This window comes from Acinonyx jubatus, chromosome C1 (genome assembly GCF_027475565.1).
Source record: "Acinonyx jubatus isolate Ajub_Pintada_27869175 chromosome C1, VMU_Ajub_asm_v1.0, whole genome shotgun sequence".
Lineage (NCBI taxonomy): Eukaryota > Metazoa > Chordata > Mammalia > Carnivora > Felidae > Acinonyx > Acinonyx jubatus.
The window spans coordinates 213,321,926-213,346,009 of NC_069381.1; the positions used below are offsets into that span (position 1 = coordinate 213,321,926).

The window sequence follows — 24,084 nt, forward strand, 5'->3', positions numbered from 1 at the left end:
AGGAATGGCTGTGCTTTCACAGCCCCCACCTTGCGGTAACGAAAGCGAGTGCTCTCCTTGCGCAGAATCGTCCAGACGGGGCCCCCTACGTCACGGCCAGCACTAAACGCACCGTGACCTACCCCCGAGTCAGCCGGTGAACTGTTTTCAAGTGACTTCTGTCTCACGGAAGGCTGTCACCACACCTGTGCCCGGCGTGTCGGTCATGAGAAAGCGGGACGTGTCCCGTAGCGTAGCAAGGCGCTCGTCCGCATAGATTTTAGGCGCAGACACGTGCAGGACAAGGTTTCTAAAAGGCCAGTCTGAAGCCACCGCTCTCCTGACATTCCAGAAGGTGGGTGTCTGAGTTTACATCGGAGTTTGCTGGACACAGATCTGTGTGCACCACGTACTTGATCTGTCGTGAACTGTGATACAGTTCCAGAACCAGTTGTGCGTATATGAAAATGCTCACTGAATCGACCGTGTAACAAACACTTGTTTTTAACGTTTGTTTATTTTTGAGAGCGAGAGAGACAGAGCGCGAGCAGGGGAGGGGCAGAAAGAGAGGGGGACACAGAGTCCGAAGCAGGAGGCTCCAGGCTCTGAGCTGTCAGCACAGAGCCCGACGCGGGCCTCGAACCCACGAACCGTGAGATCACGACCTGAGCTGAGGTCAGACATCCAACCGACTGAGCCACCCCGGCGCCCCAAATTGACCATTTTTAAAAAGCCTGGCAGCCTCTCTGGACAGAAGGCCTCTTGAGTAGCTTTGAAACCCTGCTGCTTGCTGAGAAACCCCACCCTTGCCGGCTGGGGCAGTGTTTTGTCAGGGCCCCTGTTTTCTTACTTTGTTTTTTGTTTTTAATGTTCGCTTATTTTTGAGAGAGAGCACATTTGCATAAGCTAGGGAGGGGCAGAGAAAGAGAGGGAGAGAGAGAATCCCAAGCAGGCTCTGAGCTGTCCGTACAGAGCCCAACACAGGGCTCGAACTCACAAACCATGAGATCATGGCCTGAGCTGAAACCAAGAGTTGGATGCTTAATGGACTGAGCCACCCAGGCGCCCCTGTTGTCTCATCTTTAAAGTGAGGTGGAGGGTCTGTGTCACTTTTTCCTGGAACATCCTATGGTCTCTTGATCAGCAGATTCAGATCTTTTCTGCATTTGTGGAAAATTCCTTTGCATTTTATCTCTGAAGGGTCTCGTAGTTCTTTCTGGAGGAATTTGTTGTTAGCGGCCATATTTATCCTTTTGTCAGACTGGTCTGCCTTCCTGTCTGCTCACTTGTGCCCAAGGACTTTATCTCCAGCTTGCTGATCTCACCAGCTGTTTTATTTCAAGCTGTCTCTGTCAGAAACTCAGCTTTGAGCAGTGTCTCTTCTGTTCCGTATGTTTTTCAAATCTTACTCATTTGTTCCAAAATGTTACGCTGGTTCTCAGTTCTAGAGGTTTCCATTTCATCTCCTATTGGAAATTCTCACCCCTGGCATTCGTGTCGTGTGGAAAGCCTATTCTTGAGCTGTGTTAGAGAGGGAAGCACTCGTGATGGGTTTCCTTCTGCTTTTTGAGTTTTGTTTTCATCTGCATTGGCTCTTGTGTTTTGCGTGCTTCCTTCCTGTCTCCCTTGTCGCCTCCTCCCGTGTTTCCCCCCAGTAGTGTCTTGCATGATGTCCTTACCATTTCTCCAGCCACCTGCTCCTTGGGCGTCTGCCCACACCTTCTCTCTGCTGAGACTAGTGCTGTCCTGGCTCTGCTCTGGGGTCCCCGCAGGGTCCCCAACACTGGCTGGGGCCACCAAGGAGGCTTCTCTCATTCCAAGTCAGGTTTGGGGTGTGGAGAGCCCCTGACCATCTGGTTTCCTGTGGTGGGAGTCACCCCCCGTCTGAGTGTCCTGCACCAGAGGGCTGGACCGCTCTGCCCACATTGCCACCAACCAGACCTCGGTCCTGCACGCAGATCCCCTGCAGGGAGGTGCTTCGGCCACCTCCCTGAGGCTGGATGTTATTTTCCTGGAGAATACAGTATAAATGCATCATCCTGCCCTTCCCATCCCTTTCCTCTCCTCTCTCGGGGAACCACCTCCAAACCACGGTCACAGATGGGCTCTGCTTTTCCTGTGAATGTGCCAATGTCCTGATCCGGGCTCTCTGCACTCGTGGGGTGGTGGGGGTGGGGGGAGAGATGGAATGACAATATGTATTCTTTTCGCCTCCAGAGAGCCTTAGGGCCGTTCACATCTGTGGTTGTGCTGCCACATTTCTTCCTCTGCCTTTTGGGGGGGCTGTTGTTGACCCCTGGGCTGGAGAGGGGGTGGGAATTAGGAGCCCTGTCCTGCCCAGCCCTGGAGTCTTCCTTCTCATCTTAGGGCCACTGTTTTCGAGGTTTTATGATGAAGCTACACCTCTTTTCTCAGTGGACAGTGAATGTTCTTCCTCCTACTGCTTAGTTTCTTCCCTTCGTTTTATTAGGAATAAAGAAAAGGAAATCCAGTGCTAGCGAAGTTCAGATCTGCCCTCTTAATCTAGAACTTTGACTTCTTTCCTGATCTTCCTTTGTTATTTTACTTAGATCTGGGTGAAATGAAGTCATGAGAGACCACGGCCTGCCCAAGGAAATACCATGTCCATGTTTAACCCCTCTTTTTCCTGGAGTCATGACCCTGAGCGTTTACCCAGGGAAGTATTTAGCAACCACCGCATTCATCCGCTGGTCCGTTTGGTCCGTTGCCGCTGGTCCGTTTCTGTAGTTGCTACTTTTTTTTTTTTTTTTTGGTAAACAATGTAGGTTTTAAAAAAAATTGGCAGAGGCAATGAAATCTGACTCTGTTAAATTTTGTAAACTAATACATTACCAATGGAACTTTTTTCCTAGCATAAAAATAAATACACGGTCCAAACAAAATTCCTTTTAAATGTCACAGTACAAAACCTCTGTAAAACCTCCATGTTAATAAGTTGCTGACTTTGGTATCTTCATCACACTTAAAAAGACAAAGTCAACTTTAAAAAATTTCTGGCATGTTCATGATGAATTTTTTTAATGTTCTCCCAGGGAGAAAGAAAATCCTAGTCTTTTTCAAAGTGTCCCTCTCATTCCACTTGTCTTAAATAATTAGGAAACAATAAAATTTGCAGATACTCGTTCTGTTGGGGCCATGCGGAGAAGAACACTTCAGGCGAACGTTAGGAAGGTTTTCATGGCCGAGAATGTCTACGTGGTGAGCGCAGGGGGCTCAGTCCCTGATGTGTGTCCCAGCCCGAGCCACAGCCCGTGATTGCTGACCAGCCCCGAGGCCAGCTTGTGCCTCCGGGAAGCCTCGGATCCCAGCCACGTCCTTATCAGAGGCGAGGACGATGCCCCTCCCCTTTCCCTTGGAAAAGGGAAATGATATATTCTACAGATGCAGATTGAAAGTCAAAAATCATTTTCTTCCTTTGCCAAAGCATGAAAAAGTGAAGATTAAAATCCACGGGAGAAAAACAAACAAACAAACACGGTGAGCAGTTTTCTGCTTCATGCTCTCAGTACAGGGCTGATCTTGGAGCTGTGGGCAGAGCAAGGACAGGGCCATCCCCCGTGTTCCCAGGTGGCCCCTGGGTGCTGGGAGATTGCGCAAAGGCTGCGAGGCTCATCTGTGGCCTGGGTGGTGTCACGTGCACCCTGTCTGAGCAGAATCTCACGTGGGAGAGAGGAGTGCAGGGATCTCTGGGCACATCTGGGTTTGGGTTTCCTTCCTGCCACGCGCTGGCGTGGGGGCTTGGTCAGCGTCTGACCTTTTCCTCCCCAAGGACACGAGGATGTCAGTAGTGATGTTTGTGTCCTCGGCAACAGCGGAGACCACGTGGGAAGAAGAGTGCTTTGTGATCTATCGCGTGTTCTAGGTCTCTGTTATTAGCATTGCTTTCTCTTGCTCAGAGAACTGTTAACGACACATTAATAGCTTTCAGCCCCATCAGACAAAATGATAGAAACAGAAATGTCAAATATCTGTTGGCAGTGATCACTCCCAAGACAGCTTCTTTTTAATAGGAAAATTTAGTTTGCTTTTTTCCCCCCCTTAAAGCAGAATGACCGCACAGATGATCACTTAGACCTCTCTGTGTAAATCGCCCTCCACTGTCGATCGATCCCACCTACCGTGAATTAAATATTAGAAGGAACCCAGGTCCTGCTCAGGACCAGTTGTTTTACTCACCCTCAGCATCCCAAATTTAAAACTGGTTCCCAGGAATGAGAGCGGGACTCCGTTTCAACCTTGAGACCTTTAGAGTAATTGATCACGTTGGATCGTAAGAGACTTCCTCGAGTCTTTTTGAAAGACGTGTAGAATTGCCATATTCCTGGTGTGCTGTTCACAACACACGTACATCCGCGTCCCTGTTCTTGGGAGGTACGGTCCGGTCCGCCTCTTACCCGTTTTGGGAAGAAATGAAGGGGACTCGCTTAAGAACGCAAGCCCAAGGGCACACAGAGGTAAACAGGGAAGTTTTCTGGGAAGCCTGAAAACCTGCCTTTGGGTGAACCAGAGAAATCACTAAATCGCACGTGAGGTTGAGTTCGGACAAGAAGAGCCGCACATCTCTGCCGGGTGCTTAACGTGGTGCCGTTTCCCCCTGGTGGTCTCACTACATCTTTGGAAGGAATGGACATAAGGGACGAGGGGCATCAGTTTTCTGTTCTCGTGGAGATGTCCTCATGGGAACGGGGCCCTGGTGCCACAGTAGGGCCGACAGATCAGCAGCTGTGTATGGGCTCTGTGGCCCCCGGGGTCGGCTCTCCCCTGCCCCCCCGCGCCCTCTGCACCTGTAGACAGGTGTGCCGGGCCAGACATCTGTTGATGGTTTCCACTACGAGGTCAGGTTGGGGGACACTTTGGAAAAGTAACAGTAATTTGATGTTACATCATGATATCCGGCAGCCCCAGAAAGCTGAGCGGCATCCGCATAATAAATGCAGATTATCGTGTTGGCTGCGGGGAAGACTGGGCACTGAGTGCTAGGAACACAGAATTGGGTCGCGTAGACCTGCAGGAAAGTAATTGGAAATTGGAATATAAAATAGGCATCAACACATCTACATGAAAAGCGAAGTAGGTTGTGGTGTTGGTGGTGACCTCTAAGATTTGGGGAGGAAAAGATCTGATGCCTGGGACCAGGTGGTGTGTTCGAATTTAAGTAGCAAGAGTGGTGGCCTCTGCTGAATGCGGGCCAGTGCGGAGCAACACGGTTTCCTCCTGAGGCTTTGCCCGTTTGTTTCTAAAGTAAACGGTAGAGGGGTGCCCGGCCAGCTCAGTCGCTACAGCTTAGGACTCTTGATCTCAGGGTTGTGAGTTCAAGCCCCACATTGGGTGTAGAGATTACTTTAAAAAAATAAGATAAAATCTTAAAAAAAAAAAATCCGTAGAAAATGAGCTTTATATCCATGCCAGACCACGTCTCCCCAGTACACAGTGGCCCCATGCTAGTCGAGTCTGCTGATGATCAGTGGTAGGAGCTTATTTATCTATCACTTTTACTGACCCCATTCTTAATGCTTAAGCACCTGGCTGAATTTTATCTAATTGTTAAATCTTCAGGTTCATGGCAAATGCATAGGAGTATTTAATCTCTTTTCCTGAGGTATGTATAGATAGTACAGGGTAAAATAACATAAGCCAATCACAGGAAGCTAATATCTATAGTTGTAAAGTATTGAAAAGACATACTAATTATATATCCGGGGAGGGGAGGGGGGAGATGTAAAGTGATTTTAGAATTGAGAGGGGTCTTTCCGGGTGGAAGAAAGGATCACCCCTCCTTTTAGAAGGTCTAGAATCCTTTGCTGAGGTTACAAAGACAGAGATTATGGAGGAACAAACAGAGGGGTCGGTGCAAACCCTTCTTGACTTGGATACGATGATTGAACCACCTGGAAGCATCATTTGTGAACAAGGCTCCACAAACGCACATGAAGAGAACGAAAGAGTTGGTGTGAAATTCACCCCGCAGGTGTCACGGAGCAGGGCATCCAAGGGGGAGGTCCTCAGTCAGCCCCACGCCGTTCCGGGAGGACTGGGTGCTGACGCCCAGCGGGTTCTTGCTCCCTGGAGAGGTTGGGGGGGGGGGGCAGCTGGGCGGCGGAGGGATGCTGGGACTTGGGGAGCGGGTGTGGTCCCAGGGACAGGCTCCGCTGCTCCCTTCCTGCCCGGAGACGACCCGGACTAGTGAGGAATCGGATGTGTGTGGCCAGGATGCCCAGGGCAGGCCTCTATGCACTTGGGTGCTGGGGGCTCAGGGCCTGCTGGCGGGGAGGCAGGGTCCCAGGGCGAGCGTGGGCTCGGGGCCAGCTCTGTGGCGTTGTGCGGTTCCCTCAGGTTGTGGGGTGCTGTGGGGTGGGCCTGAGGCTGAGAGCAGGTGTGAGGCAGGCAGGAAACTCGTGCGGAAACCTAGCTGAGAAGCCTGGGTGATTTCAATGAATATGGACAGTTGGGATGGAGAGAACAAAGGGGGTTTTGAAATGCTCTAGGGATAAGCTGGGTGGAGAGAGAGAGTGTGCGAACTCATTCTGGGGGATGGCGGACCACCAGGACAGAAACTTGGCATCAGAGCATATTTTAGCTTGCCAGGGCGGCTGTAACAATGGGCCACGAACTGGGGCGCTCGGCACAACGTAGATTTGTTCTCCCACCACACTGGAAGCCAGAAGTCCGAGCTCACGAGACAGACCTGTTCCAGGCCGGTCTCCTGGCTTCTCGTGGTTTGGGGGCATCTTTGGTGTTTCTTGGCTTACAAAGCCCCTGCCTCAATCTTCACCAAAATTTCCCCTTTCCTAAAGGCACCAGTCATTGGTTAAGGGGCCCATCCTGTGCTACTATGAGCTCATCTTAACGCCTCACATGTGCAGTGGATTTATTTGCAACTAAGATCACATTCTGAGGCACTGGGCGTTAGGACTTCAGCGTGTGAATTTGGGGGTGCACAGCTCCACCCATAATAGCAGTAATGCACTGCATGAAATTGATGTGGCTCTTTTAGGACGTGAAAATTAGCCACTTGCAGATTGCGGGATGCTTGATGATCACCGGGGTTTTTAAAATACCCGCTGGGACACCAAGGGTGCCATGCTGCTCGGCTCCTGTGCCCACCAAGAAACCACTGGTCTCCGTTTCCCTGAGCACAGGCAGAACTCTGTGGCCGAAAGGACATGCAAGGTGCCGCCCAGACCAGTCCCTCCCAGCAGAGGGCCCCGCTGATGTGACATCACATGACCTGCCTTGAAACCACTCAGCTGCGAGCACAAGTATTTTCCTGTGATGTGAGGGCTTTAAAAACGTGCGTCAGATCTTCTCTCGGTAGACTTGGTCTGAAGTGCACTGTTAGCTCGGGCAGGTTCGCGGTGACTGTCACCCTCATTCAGGAGCCTGGATTGAGGCACCAGGAACCAGAGGAGAGATTTTTGAATTTGTAAACAAATACCTGTTGGTTTTCCCGTGTCGCTCTCAGTATGACTTGTCAGACCTCTGGCAACAAGAGGGGAAGAAAAAGGCTTTTCCCCCAGTACAGATTTCGCATCTAACATTGTGTTTTCACGAAAGGCTGAATTCAGTTCATCTCGCCAAGAAATAGCGGGTTCTTTTAAGTTGTAGAAAATACAGAAGTGATATTGATTACTATTGCAACTTGGGCTAACTTTTCTATTACAAGTAGGTTTATTGAACGTTAAGTGTGTCTTTTATAAAAGCACGTGATGACCTTTGGCAGAAACTTTGAATATCGCTAGTAATAATTGCCAATGGCACTGCCCTTCAGGTGGGCGCCTGCCCGCAGGATGAGGTGGTCCCGTTTTACAGCTGGGGACACTGAGGTAGAGAGAGAGGTGAATAAGGGAGGCCGGGTCCCCCAGCATTGCAGTCTTGTGGCCGTGTCGCACCGGGGGGGTCGGGGGCTTCTGTGCCACACGTTTCCTGGCTCACTTTATAGTCACGACAGCTCGGCTGGGAAAAGGGTGCCATACTCGTTTACCTACAAGGAGTCTGTGATTTGGGGACCAGAAGTCATCGGCTAGTCTTCCGACAGGCGCAGACACGCCTGTTCCCTTCTCTGTCCTCTGTCCTCTTTCTTCAGTGTCGTGTCCACGCAGGGGATCAGAATGGGAGTTTATGTGTTTGATCTGAATGTTGGAAAGTTTTCTTCGGTTTTTCTTATGGGAGCAGACTGAACACCAGATAAAGCAGGTGTGTTTTACGTGTTACATCGGTGCCCAGAAGGGAGTGGGTGTGTGTGTCTGTGTGCATGTGCGTCTGTGTGTGCGCACATCTGTCTGTGCACACACGTGTGCTCGCTTTGGAAGATGAGCCCACCCGGAGTCGATGCGACCCCTGGAGGCGGAGGGTGGACACATAGCCTCTGGGCCGGGGAAGCTCTGCCCCCCTGGTTCTCCAGGGGGTGGTCATTTGGGGGTGTAGGTGGCGTTTCTGGAAGGTGTCTGTGCCAAGGCCTGAAAATGAGAGCAGGCAGTGATGATGTGTTCCTCTCTCAAAAACAAGAAATCAGCATCCCGCTGATTATTAGCTAGAGTGGATTCAGAGCCCGGAATCTCGGAAGGTAGTTTGTCCTTGGAGACGGCAGAGGGACCCCGAGGTGCGCGCACTTCCCTCATCCACCAGAGGCCTGGTGGTTCTCTTGTCCACCCGGGGTGCTGCGAGGAGCTGCACGGGACCCTGACCTGTCTCGCCCCACCTGGGTGTGTGCGGGGCCGAGATGTGGAGGGCCAGCCCCCGCCCCACCTCTGTATACGCACGGCGCCCCGGCAGGGTCCCTGGTGGTTTCCCGCTAACAGCGCGCTCTCTAACCCCACCCCCCTCCGCCAGCCAGCTGCCCCGCTCTGTCTCGACCCGTGGGGAGATACCATCCAGTAGTTGTGTCTAACACGTGTGTAGTATTGAGCATCCTTCCCTTACTTGTGCCCCGTGAATACGGAAACACCATTCCCATGTTCTGTGTTTTCCTTTCAAAAACTGGGTTTCTCTTGAGGAGAATACAGGTTCTCAGCCCTTGAATTTATCAAAATCTTGTACACTAGGCACCTGCTCAGCATGAAAAATTCTTTCCCGTTTTGCAAAACCCAACAAGAGAATGATCATTTCAATGCTCTCTGTTTCTGAACTCTGTGCATCGTGTTCCCAGTGAGAGAGAATTCCCGAATTTACAAACAAAGCCTACGTTAAAATTCTTCTCTTCTCGGCCACGGGTGATCCTGGCATTGCACGGGAGGCTGTGCACTCTAATCAGAAGCGAACACGGGTCCTTAAAGACAAACACTTAAATCTGAGTTCAGTAGTTGTTTTAAAATCCAGTGGTTGCTGGTCCTAAATACTGAGAGATGCCTCCAGGGCGACAGCCAAGGGTGTATTTTTCCACAAGCGAAGCCCACGTCTATTTGCCCTCCTCACTCCCGGTCTTTCTTGTATAACGACATTTTTTGTGTGTGGCAGGTGGCAGATTCAAGAAAGAAATCGTTGTTGACGGACAGAGCTATCTGCTGCTGATTAGAGATGAAGGGGGCCCCCCAGAGGCACAGGTAAGTATTACAAGCAAGCGGTAAGCAGCCTTTTCTTTGACGTTTGCTTCAGCTTTGAGGTTCCCATTCAACAGAAATGGCTCTGGAAATCAGGTGTGCTCAAGAAAGGTGATGCAGAAGCCCCACGAACCTGTTTTCTCTGAGAAACGAATTCTGTGGTTCCTTCAGACAAAATCCTAGAGCGAAGTTGCGTCTGCGTGGCTGGTTTTCACTTTGTGTTTTTTTTTTTTTTTTTTAATTTTTTTTTTCAACGTTTTTTATTTATTTTGGGACAGAGAGAGACAGAGCATGAACGGGGGAGGGGCAGAGAGAGAGGGAGACACAGAATCGGAAACAGGCTCCAGGCTCCCAGCCATCAGCCCAGAGCCCGACGCGGGGCTCGAACTCACGGACCGCAAGATCGTGACCTGGCTGAAGTCGGACGCTTAACCGACTGCGCCACCCAGGCGCCCCTCACTTTGTGTTTTTAAGAAGGAAGGAAAGACACAATTTGCGCTCATTTGTCAACTCCGTTGATTTGACTTCTGGAAAGACCCATAGTCCTCTCCCGTTCCCTGTAAGCGGTTTGCTCCCTAGAGCAGCAGGAGCATTGAGAAAGTGGCTGGTCCGAAATCGGGAAATCCGATGTTGGGGGTGGGGGATTCTGCTCACTGGGCTTCTTGGCACAAGTGCGCCTCCTCTGAACACCGGCGTGCAGCCCAGTGTGGTGTCTCCGGAAGTTCCCTGAAGGCTGGGCATCCTGGAAATCCAAAAGCACAGGTGGCGGTTTACCTGCTCTCCAGTGCCTTATTTTACTTGCATAATAATTTACTGGCCAAGCGCATACTGGGAGCTGAATCCAGGAACGGTGGACGAATGCCTGCCCCGTGTGGGTCGGCTCATGTCATCCTCGAGACGACCCTGCGGGACGATGTGCTGAGGAGTCCCGTCTCCACCGCGGACGCCGAGGCCGGGACTTCTTGCCCAAGGATGGACGTGGTGAAGGGGCACAGACTCCGGGGCTCTGCCTGTGAATGGCACCAACCTGGGGGTAGAACCATGACTCCCCCCGCCACTGGAGTCTCAGTCTTGGCGTCTTGCCGTGAGAACACGTTTACTCGGTTAACTGACGACCAGTCCTTTATTCCGGATGTACTGTGTTCAGGGCCGTCATTTAGCCCAGCGGCTTCCCCTCATTAAAGATTTCTACCATGGGGGGCTGTCAGTATGGAGCCTTTTACAGCTGACCGACAGGATTTTGTACACAATTAGGCAGAGCGTGCTTGAATATTCAAGGGGGAGAGAGTCCTGTTTTTAAGTTACCATTCCCAGGCACGTGGAGGCATGATCTTTGTTTTCATTGTTTCCAAATATTTCCTGGAGCTTACCTGAGCATAATGGCTTCACGAATGAAGTCGTAGGACTTTTTTGTGGCTACCAGTGTCATCCTAGGGTTGTGTAAAAACTCTGCCAATCAACTGGCTTTTGTGTGTGGCAGTTGCCGGGGGAGCCACGGGGGTGCGTTGGGGGGATTTACGGAGTGCTCACCACCTGCTAGGCGCTGGGCAGTGAGCGCCCCCTTGGGAGGATGAGGTGTGGCGTGCACTTGCCAGCCTCGGTCTGGTCCCCGGGTCCACGATTGCTCTTCATATGCGTGGGGACACCTCACCTCGCTGCTCGGAGGAGAAAGGAAAAACATACCTCCAGATAGAGAGAGGGCAAGGTAGGTGCCCCGTGTCAGCCTGGGTCCTGGGTGCTCTGCTGGGGCGGCGGGCCTGTCCCGGGATCCGTTCTTCCCAAGATTTTGATCTCATCTCAGTTTTTCATTTGGACTTCACGTATATTTACGTTTTTATCACGTAGAATTTCAACATATAAGCGAATACGCTTTTTAGTTAACACATGAAGTCAGAGCTTAACCCCCCCCCCCCCCCCAAATTCCCCCACGTATATCCGAGCTGGTACCCTGGCTGTAGAAACTTACTTAGGAGCTGTGGCTTCTCAGAGAAAGGAAACAGGATTAACGTTACTATTACTGATTTTTCCATTTTCCCTTGGAAAGTGGAGGATCTCTGGTGCCGGCCTGACCGGCTCGTGATTCTGCTGTTGCAGTCACGTGCGACCCTAGGAGGCCACTGAGGTTCCAGGACCTTCCGTCCCGTCTGCTCCGGCCTTACTAGGCGGTCATGCGCACTGAACAGGCTCGTCCGCGCCTGGCAGCGCAGTTGTTTGCCCCGAGGCACATTTGCTGTAGCTTCCCCTGGATGCGTGGAAAACAAGAACAAAGTGGCCCAGAGTCAGGTGGTTGTGGAGTTGGAGAGGCTCTGCTACGAGGCTGGGTTTGCCTCACATTTGTGGGACCGCCATTGGCTGGATCAGGACGGAGGGTAGAGGGTCCCACGGGGAGGCATGTCTGGTTTGCATTCCTTGGAGACGGGGTGGCCTGGGTGGGAAGGGGGTGAGGGTCCCGTTCCAGGCTGTTACGAGAAGCACGGCAGTGACGCCACAGCAACGTGTTACAGCCAAAGTCCGGCCTCAGACTCGGCCTGACGGAGGGGTCTGCCGGCCACGTGTCCTCTGCTCACGAAGATGCTGTTCCCACCCTTTTGCTCCCCAAGCCTCGTCACTCAGTTCCTTCTTCCCTCCTCCCCTTCTTCTCTCCCCAGTTTGCCATGTGGGTGGACGCTGTTATATTTGTCTTCAGCTTAGAGGATGAGATCAGCTTCCAGACTGTTTACCACTACTACAGTCGGATGGCCACCTACCGGAACACGAGCGAGATCCCTCTGGTTCTCGTGGGGACCCAGGGTGAGTGCCATCTGCACGCAGGTTGAGTTTAAAGGATTCCCACACTTGAGCAGTGAGTGGAGTTGTGGCCTCTGTTTTTGGTGTGGAGGAATCTGAAAATGCTTCGAAGAAGAAATAGTTTCCTCCTGAAGGCTTTTTCCAGTGAGAATCCACGAAACTGAAATTGTCACATTTCCTGAATTGATTCTGTGGAGAAATCACTTGGTCAGCAGCCTCGAAATAAACCCCCCCCCCCCCCCCCCCGCAGTACTCTAAGGAAAATAAAATCTGTTTTCTGTCGTTTTCTGTAGGAGGGGTATCTTAATTCTTTTGGTTACATAAACCAATTAATAAGCAATTAAAAGGTTTATTTTACCTTTGAGTGCATCTTTAAAATTCTACCAATTTCTTATATACAGCAGAGTTTTGTTTTATTTTGCTCCGTCTGTTATGTGTTATGGTCTGTAGCTAATTTTTTTTTTCACCTAACAGGCCCCTCAGAATCTAGAATTAACCCTGTATGAGTACGTTTCTTCTTTTCTTCTAGGTCACTTAAAACTTGGCCTCTTAGCAGAGCCACAGCCCTTAAGTGTCCTTGTTCTCAGATTCACTGACGTACCGGTGTCTGCATCTGGGTCTTCAGTAAGAGGCCACATAGAATGTCTTTAAGAACCAGATGGCAGGTTGACTTTAAAAACTGCTTTGTCAGCAACGGGGGCAACTTAAAACATAATCGTGTCAAGAAAACTTGGATTATACCTTCGTTTTTGTTGTTGTTATTCATACACTGTTTTTGTTAGAACGTCCACATCTGGTCTCCCTTTCTCCAAGCCCGGATGTGACACTTTTGTAAACAGGCACTCGGCTGTGTTGAAGAAGCTGTTTGTGTGCTACCGGCTCTAGTATGAGGAGAGTGAGCTCAGGCAGATGAGCCCCGGGCGTGGGGCGGGTGTGTGTGTTGCAAGAATGGAAGTAGCAAGGAACCAACTGAAAGCATCATCTGTGTGCTAGATATGAAATGTTAGAGTCAGGGTTTCATAGGGAGCGCCCTCCCCCACCCGCCCGCCCTCTTGCAGCCGATGCTGCAAGTGGTCTCAGCCCTGAAGCCTTGAGAGCAGGTGGATTCCACCCGCAGCCCGATGGGAAAGACGTTCTTTATGCCCGAGCGCCCCCTAGTGGTCCCTGGGAAACAAGGGCGCGCCAGTACGGAGTTGGCATGTTTGAGGTGGCATCCTGAAAATTCTTAGTAGTGTTTTATAGTGGGTGGCCCGTCTAGAGCAGATCCTGCTTTAAAGCTTCCCTGAAGATGCAGCGACTCCTTCCCAACAAGCACCACTCCGGCAGCCCAGCCCAGGGTAATTTCTGAGCAAAATCGGAGACCGGGTGTGGGCATCTCCTTAGTGCCTGCCCGAGTTAAGGGGTTTTTGTTTACGACTCAGAATGTCTTTTTTTCTGGGGACTCGCTGTGAGAGGGAGCAGGGACTTGTTCAGCCCAGGCCAGAAGGCTGTATGTGATCATTTGTTGTCGTCTTAACACAGCCAGGTTTTGGGTAGTGGAGAGTGGAGCGGAGTGTCCTGTCCCTGGGTGTTGGGGCCACGCAGTCCTGGCATCGGGGTATCCTGGCTGTGTGACCTTGACTGCCACCTCCTGTGGCCAGGTTTAAGTGGGGGAACTTCTGTAAGGCACCGGAAACATCCGTGGGCACATACGCGTAAGATAAGTGGCTGCTGTTATAATTGTTACAGCTCAGTAATCAGCTTTAGTGAGGTCCTGGTTGGGACGCCAGAAGCACGTCTCTCTCTCTCTTCCCTTCCTTGGGGATGAGCGGGGCTGTCTGTGTCCCACCTCAGCCGAAGGAGGGCATATCCATGTCCCCCACCAGGATGGTCCATGTGTTTGTAGAGGAGGCTGACGGAAGGCTCCGTAGAGGCTCTGGGGAGGCCCTAACGTGGTCCCTGACTACAAGGACCTACCCCTTTTTATTCCTGCTGGCGGTAGAAGCATCTGTTGAGTGAGCGCATTTTGTCTGAAGAGGCCCCGGGTGAGTGAGCACCTGAGCCAGGGAGCCCGGGTGGAGGAGGGATTCCTGGCAGTCTCCTCACACTCGTTTGTGAGACGTCGTTCATACTTCAGCATAGCCCCGTCCCAAACGAACGGGACATGAGTGAGTATTAGCAATTAGGCAAGTTTCTCTTGGTCCTTAATCAGACCTTTCATTTCCAGAGTGCCCCAGACGCCCCCCAGTGGCGAGATGGTGGAGTGAGTGTGGGCTTTCTGGAAGGTTCCACTCCCAGGTACTTTTTACTGCTCACAGACTTGCTTTCTGTGAAGCCTGCCCGTTTGTTGTGCTTTTGCACAGGTTTTGTGGGATGCTGGAGATACAAGGTGGGTCAGGTTATAGATGAGGGACTCTGAGCTTCTCTCCCTCGTGTTTGGGGTTGGCCTGGAGGTAGGAGGTTCTGGAATGGGAAAGATGAACAATTATGTTCATTCTTTAAGGACGCCTGGCATGTGGCGCCGCCTCATCCACAGGCGGGAGGAGGGGCTCTGTGGGAATACGTGTCCACTCGTGGAGCCAGGGAGCCTGTGTGAAGGTCCCGTCAGGGCACAAGACATTTCCGAATGAGGCGGCTGTGTAATGTTTGACGAGCAGGTTCTATTTTAAATGCCTGCAGATTCAATTTATTTGAGAGAAAGGCACGAGCCCTGAAAGGATACAGAGTTAGGATGGAACGAAAAACAAGGCTTGTGTCGCCCTGACTGAAACGAGGTGCAGATACGACACGGCCACACCCGTGACGTGTCGCTGTACCTGGGAAGATGAGACGGGACGGAAGCGGGGTGGGCATCCCACTGAGGAAAGGGGGCCGTGGAAGTGTCCGGGACTCCAGGTGGCGATAAATCATCAGCCGGATTGACAGATTTCAAGCTTTTTTCCCTCCTGTTTCCTTAGAAGATGTTTACACCTTTAAAAAAAATACATCTTTTTCTTAAGTGTTGCGAAATTTAAGCCAAATTTGTTAACGTGTAAGGCAAGACAGGGCAAGATAGATGTTCTTTGAACAAATCCCTGTAACAGACCTTGCCAGGGAATGTTCTGGAACATCTCTCGAGATGGCGCAGGTCTTTCTCCCCAAAAGAGGTATGAATCGGAGTTAGTCTTGATTTCTCTGAGGGAAACTGTCAGGTCAGGCCTGTTCCATAGGGCTGAAGGTAAGATAGGAAGCAAAGTAAGAAAAAAGAGAAAGAGAGGGAAAAAATGAATAAATTCTTCCCTTAAGATGCCCCTTTTTTATGCACTTCCTGCCCCCAAGTAAACAAAACATATAAGGTTGTGGCTGCCTCGTAGGTCTTCTCTTGTGCTGCACCTCCTCTGGGTAGTAGGGAAAATCCCACCAGTGGATTTTTGTTTAAAGAGCAGCTGGGCGTTTCCTGTAGCTCGGGAGCCTTTATGCCGCTGAGAAAGCTTCACGGCAGGAAAAGTCCCTGAAAAGTGCCTGCTGTCTCACACCTAGCTCTGTAGCCTTAACATCTTGGCCTTCCTGCGTTGGTGTGTGCCAGGCACGAGGCTGGCACTTAGCAACTCCCTGGGAACTCATGATAGGACGCATCTGGGACACTGAGCTAATAAGGGCTGAGTATTCCTTTTTTCGGGGACTGGTGGCAGGTGCCTGACACGTCTGCTTTGCCGCTCAGACGTCCCCATCTGTACATAGATCCTGTAGGAAGTGGGTCTGCCCAGGAGCGGCTTTGTTGGAACTAACACCCCCCGACTGCCCCACCTCCCTTCCCACTCCTGCCTCAGTCTCCCTTAAACACACCAGGCGCTCTCCCCCGCAGGTAGTGGCTGGTTGGCCCTGCCGCCTTCCTGTAGATGGGGCTGCCCTGAAAATCACACTGAGCACACGGACCTTCGACCTCCTTCCCTGCCTGACGTGGCTCTGGTGGCCACACTGTATGGTTCAAGGTTGCTCCCCATCTGCGCCCCGTTCTCTGCCTCCCTCCCCAGCTGACCCCTCTCTCCCCGGCCCACCTCTCCCTCCCTGGCTGACCTGGTAGCCCCTCCGTGAAGCACAGATTTTTGTGTGTTCACTGGGGTAGCCCTGTGCCTGGAACAGGACCAGACACCTAAGGGCGGCTCTGTGGACACGCACCGAACGGGTGAATGGCTGCACCTGTAGGAATTCTGCTCATAGAACGCATTTCGCAGGATGCTTCTTGGCACCGAAAGTCACCTGCAAATACCGAGTGTGGGGTGTCTTTTTCCCTTTTATTTTCCTCCGGAGCCACATTTAACTCTCACGCCTTCCTTCTGGTCTTCCTAGGCGTTCTTTTGTCCCAAATTTCAGAAGCAGGATCCTCTGAAACGGATTTTTACAAAGGATGACTCTAATAAAATGTTTGAGATTATTACTTGGAGGGTAAGCTAGGTTTTAAAAACCCCAGGTCCTTAAGTTGCGGGAAGCACCCGAGCTACTCGTGGTCACCCTGTCTTTGCTCCTCTGTTCCAGATGCCATAAGTTCCACGAACCCGCGGGTCATCGACGACGCTAGGGCGCGGAAGCTGTCCAGCGACCTGAAGAGGTGCACGTACTACGAGACGTGCGCCACGTACGGGCTGAACGTGGAGCGCGTCTTCCAGGACGGTAAGCGCCCCCCGCGGCCGGCGCAGCACCGACTCCCCGGTGGGCGGGGCCCGTCCACGTGACCGCTGGCCCCGCTCCCGTCCAGAGGGGGCTTTCGGCTGCCTGTGCGCATGTTCAAAAGCCGCAGGCCGCTCCCCCGCCCCAGCCCCTTCGCAGGCGCTCCGTGACCTTGGCGTTCAGGGTCAGACATTTGCAGGTTTCTGCGCGCAGTGTGTCGGACTTGACGCGTTTGCCGTCTCTTCTCCGCCGTGGCTACTGGTTCTTAATTCAGGCTTGTTCCTAAAAATGGTCTACATATCGCATGTTGGGCTTTGAGGAGGATAAACAGAGAGAGTAAAGAGAGCCAAGCGTGGACCGAAAAAACCCAAAACAGAACAAAAGCCCAATCGCACATCGTTCCGACCCGCGGCTGGGAGCCAGCGCCACGGGGCAGGAATTGTTTCTTTGTGACTGAGTTCATTAGTGACCCCCCTGCTAATCCCGGAACCCCGGGACAGGGGGCGTCAGACAGGAGGCTCTCCAGGAGCAGCGCAGGGTTCCATAATGGGGGGGGGGGGGGGGCAGCACCACAGGCACAGACTCCGATGCCAGGTATGGGCTGGGAAGGGGGTGGGGTGGATGGAGACTTGGCTTCTCTGGTCTAGGGGGGAGGGGGGTGTCGGGAAGGTCTGGGGGAAAGCCGCTTCCTCTGTAGGGTCCCGCTTCTGGTCGTGGTCGTGGGGACTAAATCCCGGGTCACCCCCCTGCTCGGGCTCACATCCGTGGCGGCAGAGCAGACCGCCCGAGCCGCCGGGTCACCCCGGCCTTGCCGGGCACCAGTGCGAGTCGTAGTGACAGGCCTGCGCTTGTGGGACAACGTGCGAACGCTCGTCTAAATGTCCGGATTCGTTTTCAGTCGGGGCTGTAGGAATTGCACACTGTGACCTGTTTCATTACATCGCAAAGGTGACCATTTCCACACAGCACGTTTTCTTCCCCTTTCCTTAAGCACCGCCATGCTCTAGGCTTTCGGCCTCTTTTCTTCGTGCAGTGGCCCATCCTCCCCCCTTCTCACAACGTGTCTTACAGAGACCTTTGTACCTGTGGTCTTCACTGTCTCCCCAGGGCCCGTTCGGAAGTCGCAGCATCCCGCTGAGGGTCCTGGGGTCTCCCGGCCCTTCCTCCTGCCCCGCACATTTGGGGGCCCCCTCGGGCTGTACCCATCCCTGCTGGGTGGTGGGGCCCCCCGTGGCGCCCGTGCAGGCCCGTGTTTGCAGCACCTTGAAGGGTCGCCCGTGAAGAGCCCCGCAGGAAGCGTGTGGGGTCCCGGGAGGGTGTCCCGCGGGGCAGGCTCGCCGTCTTCCACCAAGCAGCCCAAACCCTGTGCGACCAAACTGTCACACGTGAAGGTCCCCAAGCTTGAGCCCACGACCAAATCTGGCCAACAGCCTGTTTCTGTAAGTAGTGGTTTCGGTGGCCCCGGCTGGGCCGCTTTTGTTACCACTGCTCAGTTCAGTGGTGGCAACTAAGATGTCAGGGCCCCACGAAGCTTGAAACGGGGACCCTCTGGCCCTTGGTGGAAAGCGCGTCGGTCCCTGATGGGGATGTTCAGAATTTCCTTGTATGGGTGAGCTTATTCTCCGCAATGATTGCCTTACTTGTGCATTTATCGCAAACATGAACTTCCCGTAAGTAAGTGAACGCATACATCATAATCCTAAGAATTAGTAAATAGTAGGGGAGGCCAAGATTGTTATGCGTCCCTGCCCTGCCTCCAGAGTGTGTGCAGAAGCACTTTGTTGTCTGTAAGTTGGGATGCCAGCAAGGGGAGGGGAAGGGCCTTTCCAAACATCATCATCTCACGTAATATTAAGGTGTTGCTGTTGTTGGGATTTGAATGGTGAAGCACGTTATGCTCTTGGGAGTTTTCCCAGGCTTAGGAGATTTTCAATACGTTCGTTTTGTTACTTCTACTTTTAGAAATAATGCCTTCCCGTTAAACATTTGGATTGTACAGAGTCAGAAAAGGAAATAAGGCTCACGATCTGACAGCTTGTGACTGTTGTGATTTTGTCCTTAAAATATCTTTATATGAAGATAAATTTGAAAAATAAAATTAGAGTCGGGGCACCTGGGTGGCTGCGTCGATTAAACAACTGACTCTTCGTTTTGGCTCAGGTCATGATCTCGCGGTTTGTGGGTTTGAGCCCCGCGTTGGGCAGAGTCTGCTTGGGATTCTCTCTTTCTCTCTCTCTCTTAAAATAGGTAAATAAAACTTAAAAAAAAAAATAAGGGTTTACTCTTATTTTGTAGGGTAATTATGTGGTATATCTTTTTATTGGGTCATACATAAACTCCTTAATTGTTACCGATAAAAGTTCTTGACTGAGTGGAGATTGCGCTTGGTACTTGGAAATCGTGAACGTGGGGCGCCTGGGTGGCGCAGTCGGTTAAGCGTCCGACTTCAGCCAGGTCACGATCTCGCGCTCCGTGAGTTCGAGCCCCGTGTCAGGCTCTGGGCTGATGGCTCGGAGCCTGGAGCCTGTTTCCGATTCTGTGTCTCCCTCTCTCTCTGCCCGTCCCCCGTTCATGCTCTGTCTTTCTCTGTCCCAAAAATAAATAAACGTTGGAAAAAAAAAAAAAAAAGAAATCGTGAACGTTAAGAATCTGTATTAATCTTTAAGGAAAAAACACCCCGTAGGGTTCAGAGTTCAAGAAATCAAGGCTCAGAAAAATGATGTAGCTGGACCAAAAGCTTTGGGCCTGGATTGGACGCCTGTCTTGGGACCACGAGCCCAGAGCCTTAACCATCCTGTCATTACACAGCAGGGACCTGGGTCCTGCCCACTCACCTGGGGGAAGGCTGGGCAGAGTGGCTTCAGGGACGCAGGTTCACTGCCCACTCACAGACACTGTTCATGTGGATTTGTCTTTCAGTTTTCTGGCAAGCCTTAGGACTTGTTTTTATTTACGCACTCTTTACCGTTGCATTGTAGAAGGAGAAAGAAGGGGCACGTGGTTTCTTTGTAAGGTTTAGCTTATTGCTGGAGAAAAAAACAGAGGCCGGACTGTTACCCCAGCAAGACCTTATTTGTACCTGCCCCTGCCGGCCAAGCATTCTAGTCCCCTGGCTCCCCAGGTTTCTTCTTTAAGATACCTGGGACTTTTAGTCTTTGCTTCTTTAACTTTGTCTTCTTAGTGTCCTAAAACTGAAGACAGAATGTTTGCTTTTCTCTCCGTGGTGTCGTTTTCAAATGGCTCTCGGAAAGTAATTCAGGAGGGAGCATCCTTACGAGCCCCAGCGGTGTCAGGAGGCAGGGAGGTAGATGGATCCATTTGTTCATTTGTTTATTCTTTGAGTCCCTCACCTGAGCACCAGCCTTGCCTGCACCGTGCCTCTGGTTTGGGGTAGAGAACAGGGAGGGCCTTGGCGAGGTGAAAATTCAAGTACCCAGAGACCTAAGCTTGCACCTTGCCCTAGGGTGGAGGGGGCGAGTGACAGACAAGGTTGCTTTTTGTCACCTGCTCGCAGAGGTTCGGGATCACCCTTGACCCGACTCCTGCTGAGTGTGTGTGGCTCGCATGGCAGAACTATCTGGGCTCCACAGGGGGTCTTATAAGTAAGATTCACCTTCTGAGAATGCACGTGCTCACCGGTTTTGCATCTGGGCTGCTGGGTCTCATGGGGTCGTGGTTACCCATCTGTTTGGAGAGCCCTACGGGAGCCCTGGGCCACCAAAGTCTGGACCAGAGGGGATTGAGGCAACCTGGGGCTGCACGTGCCCACCCCCCCACCCCCCATGTCTCTCAGTCTGTCTAATTCTGTGCAGTTCTGTTTGCCCCCGGTCGTGTCTGGGAGATCAGCTACAAGCTTTTGTATTTTTAACATTATAATGGTGATTTCTGGGTCAGCATTAGATTTTTCAGAAGCCCCTGGTTGTCTGTTCTCTCAGGGCCTGGAGACATGAAGATACAGGATTACAGGAGAATAAAGTTCATTCTCTGTAGACGTCATTCCTCTGATGTTAGGATTCTTACTGAAGAAGGGTTTCCCTCACTTCCTAAGGCAACGAGCTGAGTGGGAGAAGGCCTTGCAGTGGCACATCTTTTGTGCCATGTTAGATGAGTCTCCGGCTAGGGGTGGTGGCAGTTTTCAACCTAGATGTTCAGGGACAACCTACGATGCTTAGGACTTAGTGACAAAAATAGATTCCTCCCCTCGAAGGCCGAACGGTGCCGAAAGGTAAACACTCATGTGTGTAAGCGGTCGAAGGGCCCCTTAGACCATCAACGTGCGCCATCTTGGGAGGAAGAAAGTGGACCCTGCCGCCTTATCTTCATGACGGAGCATTGGGGATTTTCGTTCCCTCAAAGTGGGTTTTTGGAAATGGTGAATTATGTTCTCTTTTTGAAATTTCCTATCCTACGTTGAATGTCCTCGCTTATAGTTTGTTTTGCTTCGACGACGGTGCTTGTGTGATGGCTGTGTGTCGGGTGTAGTGAAATGCCACAGCGTAGTTCCCTCATTCCAACTAAGCAGGAGGTAGAATCAGTTTGTTGTTTGTTTTGACATTTTTTGGCATAGAGCCAATAGAATCCCTACTTTTTTTGGGGGGGGGGAGTATATCTTATAATTTTTTAATGATGGGATCTGACTGGTATATGGTGTTTTAAAGATCCCTGATGTCTAAAGAAAAGTGGTTTCCCTTTCGTACAGAATGAGTAGAACTTTGGTGGTAGTACAAAAGAATTTAGTTTGTCCTTACCCAAGCCCTTTTATGCCCTTGCCCTCTCTCCCTCGCTCCCTCTCCTAAAATGAGCTGATAGATTTGTCTGTATTGTAAAGCAGTATCGTTTTCTATGTGGGTTTCCTGTAATGCATCTGGACACTGGCTGTTTTGTATACCGAATTCAGTATTCTGAGCACATATATTCTGAAGTTGTAGTCATTTGTTAAATCCCACCGAAAGCATCCTATTAGACATCAAAGCACACTCCCCTGGAAAGCTTAAACTCCCTACCTTCTTCAGCTTGTATTCGTAGGACAATAGGAAAGCCTGTCTGCAACCTATTCTGCTCTGACAGTAATTGTCAGACCCGGTCAAGATCCGTACTGACCAAGATCTGGATAAATTACAAATTACCATCTGTCAGCTTGACTCTCCCCAGGGCTGCCGAGTTTCGTCACCGTGTCATCCAGTTACGAACTGGACACTGTCCAGTTCGGCGATCCCACGTGGAAGACCGTTCACTCTAGAACAGATGATCTGCGTTGCATTCATAAGAAACGGTTCGGTTTTAGGTGCGTGTGGGTGGAGAGGCTGGGCGACGGCATTAGAGGGCTCTGTCTGCCCATTGCTGGTGCTGCCATAACCCGGGCTTGCGCTCGGGCTTCCGGGAGTTACACGCCGACGTGCACTGTCCTGTGGACGGGCCTCTGTCTGACGGCGTGGTCCCGTTCTGGGAGGACCCACATCAGGCTCCCAGCACCGTCACGCCAGCTCTTTACAACCGTGTTGCGGTTCACGCTCTGGACAGCACTTTCGTAAGAAGCTGTTCCCTGGGTGCCCCCCGGCCTGCGGATGGCTCACCTGGGCGCGGGGACCCCCGTGCTACGGGCTGAGCCGGGAGGGGCTGTGTGACTGGCCCAGGGGTTTTCAGGAAGTCAGGGAGCCTCCCTTTGCTTTCTGGCCTTCGCTCCCAAAGACGGAAATCCTGATGTGCACAGAATCCCATTTCCCATGAATTGTATGCGGCTGCCTGGTCCTCATTACGGGAGCGTCCAGCATGGGAGTAGCTGTGTTCACGAGCCCGGTTTGTACAACCTAATTGCATGTATTAGAGCATCATTAAGTGGGAGCAGTCTTCGGGGACTTTGCTCCGAGTGCCGCGTGGTGTTTTGCTGACGCCGCCGCCGTCTTTTGTTTGTGCCGCTAAAGGATGTGTCAATTAGGCCCATTCCATGCTTTCTTGGAACCAGCGTAATTTCCATTGTGGGGGTGGCCTCTTTTATTATTTGTGTTGTGGCTGCTGTTTTTCTCTTTATTGTGTTGAGATTAGATTGGAGTCCATTTATTTTTATGTTTGGTAAATTTCTTTTTCCAGAGGAGTGCTTTCAGAAGTAAGATTTTTCACGTTTAAAGGCAAGCCGTATGTCTGTGTACATTGGCATTTAATAATACATACGGAAAAGGTGAACTGAGTCCTGAAGTGTCTGTTTGTTTGTATTTTTTTTTGTCATTTGTAATAATGACTGATATTTATGTCACACACTCCAAGGACTTGATGTCAAATAGTAGATCTTAATAGGCCCTGTTTACTGCCGACGTCAGCCTGCGTGTCCTTTTCTGACCATGGCTTTGTCTGTGCCTCTGTGCCCATCACTGGCCCCGTGTCCCCATGCCCCGCACCCCCCCCCCGCCCTTGGAGCATGCTCACTGCCCCCCCACTGCACCGAAAAGTTGTACATTCAAGACTTCCCGGGACAGATGGGTAGTTAGTTAGTTTGTATTATGACAGGGTAAATTTCAGCTGCTTAAATTACACTTTATTCAGGGGCGTTCATATTGAAATTTGTTTTTTAATGTTTATTTATTTATCTTGAGGGAGAGAAACAGAGAGCAGAGGGCAGGCAGAGAGAGAGGGAGAGAGAGAATCCCAAGCAGTCCCAGTGCAGAGCCTGACACGGAGCTCGTACCCACGAACCGTGAGATCATGACCTGAGCCGAAATCAAGAGTCGGACGCTTAACCACCTCAGCCACCCAGGCACCCCTAGGGGGTTGGTATTTTAGAAGTTCCTAAGAACAAGGGTGAGAGTTACGTACATATGGCCCAAATGGGAGAAAGGAAGAGAAGGAAAACACTCAACAGTTTCCTCTACAGGGAATTGGTTGAGTCCAGTGCCACGGGCGTGGCCCCAGTTTGGCCGTCGTTCTGCTGTCATCATTAACCACAAGCGTCATTGCCTGTCGCTGCCTGGTGGCTTCTAATGTGGTCGGATCCCATGGAAGTTAGAACCTGCAAGTTGATTCCAAAAGAGCCATGTCTGGCCCGTTGTTTATAACCTCTCATTAAATGGAAGAGATACCTAGCTGGTGTTAACACAAAGTAGACTTTGGGTCGAGGCTGTGGGTGGGAAGCGTATATGCGCGG

The 24,084-nt window shown here is 51.4% G+C and overlaps 1 protein-coding gene across 18 annotated transcripts in view; it reads left to right on the forward strand.

Annotated features, from left to right (window-relative positions):
- The window catches only part of AGAP1 (ArfGAP with GTPase domain, ankyrin repeat and PH domain 1), a 541,118-nt gene that overhangs the window by 204,811 nt on the left and 312,223 nt on the right, over window positions 1-24,084 (forward strand). For all 18 annotated transcript variants that reach the window (XR_008295656.1, XM_053215993.1, XM_053215994.1 and 15 more), the window contains 3 exons: window positions 9,454-9,539; window positions 12,185-12,326; window positions 16,818-16,952. Coding sequence is in view for 17 of the 18 variants with exons in the window: in XM_053215993.1 (XP_053071968.1) it covers window positions 9,454-9,539; window positions 12,185-12,326; window positions 16,818-16,952 (363 nt within the window). In the remaining variant the exon portion in view is untranslated. The remainder of the gene's footprint in view (window positions 1-9,453; window positions 9,540-12,184; window positions 12,327-16,817; window positions 16,953-24,084) is intronic.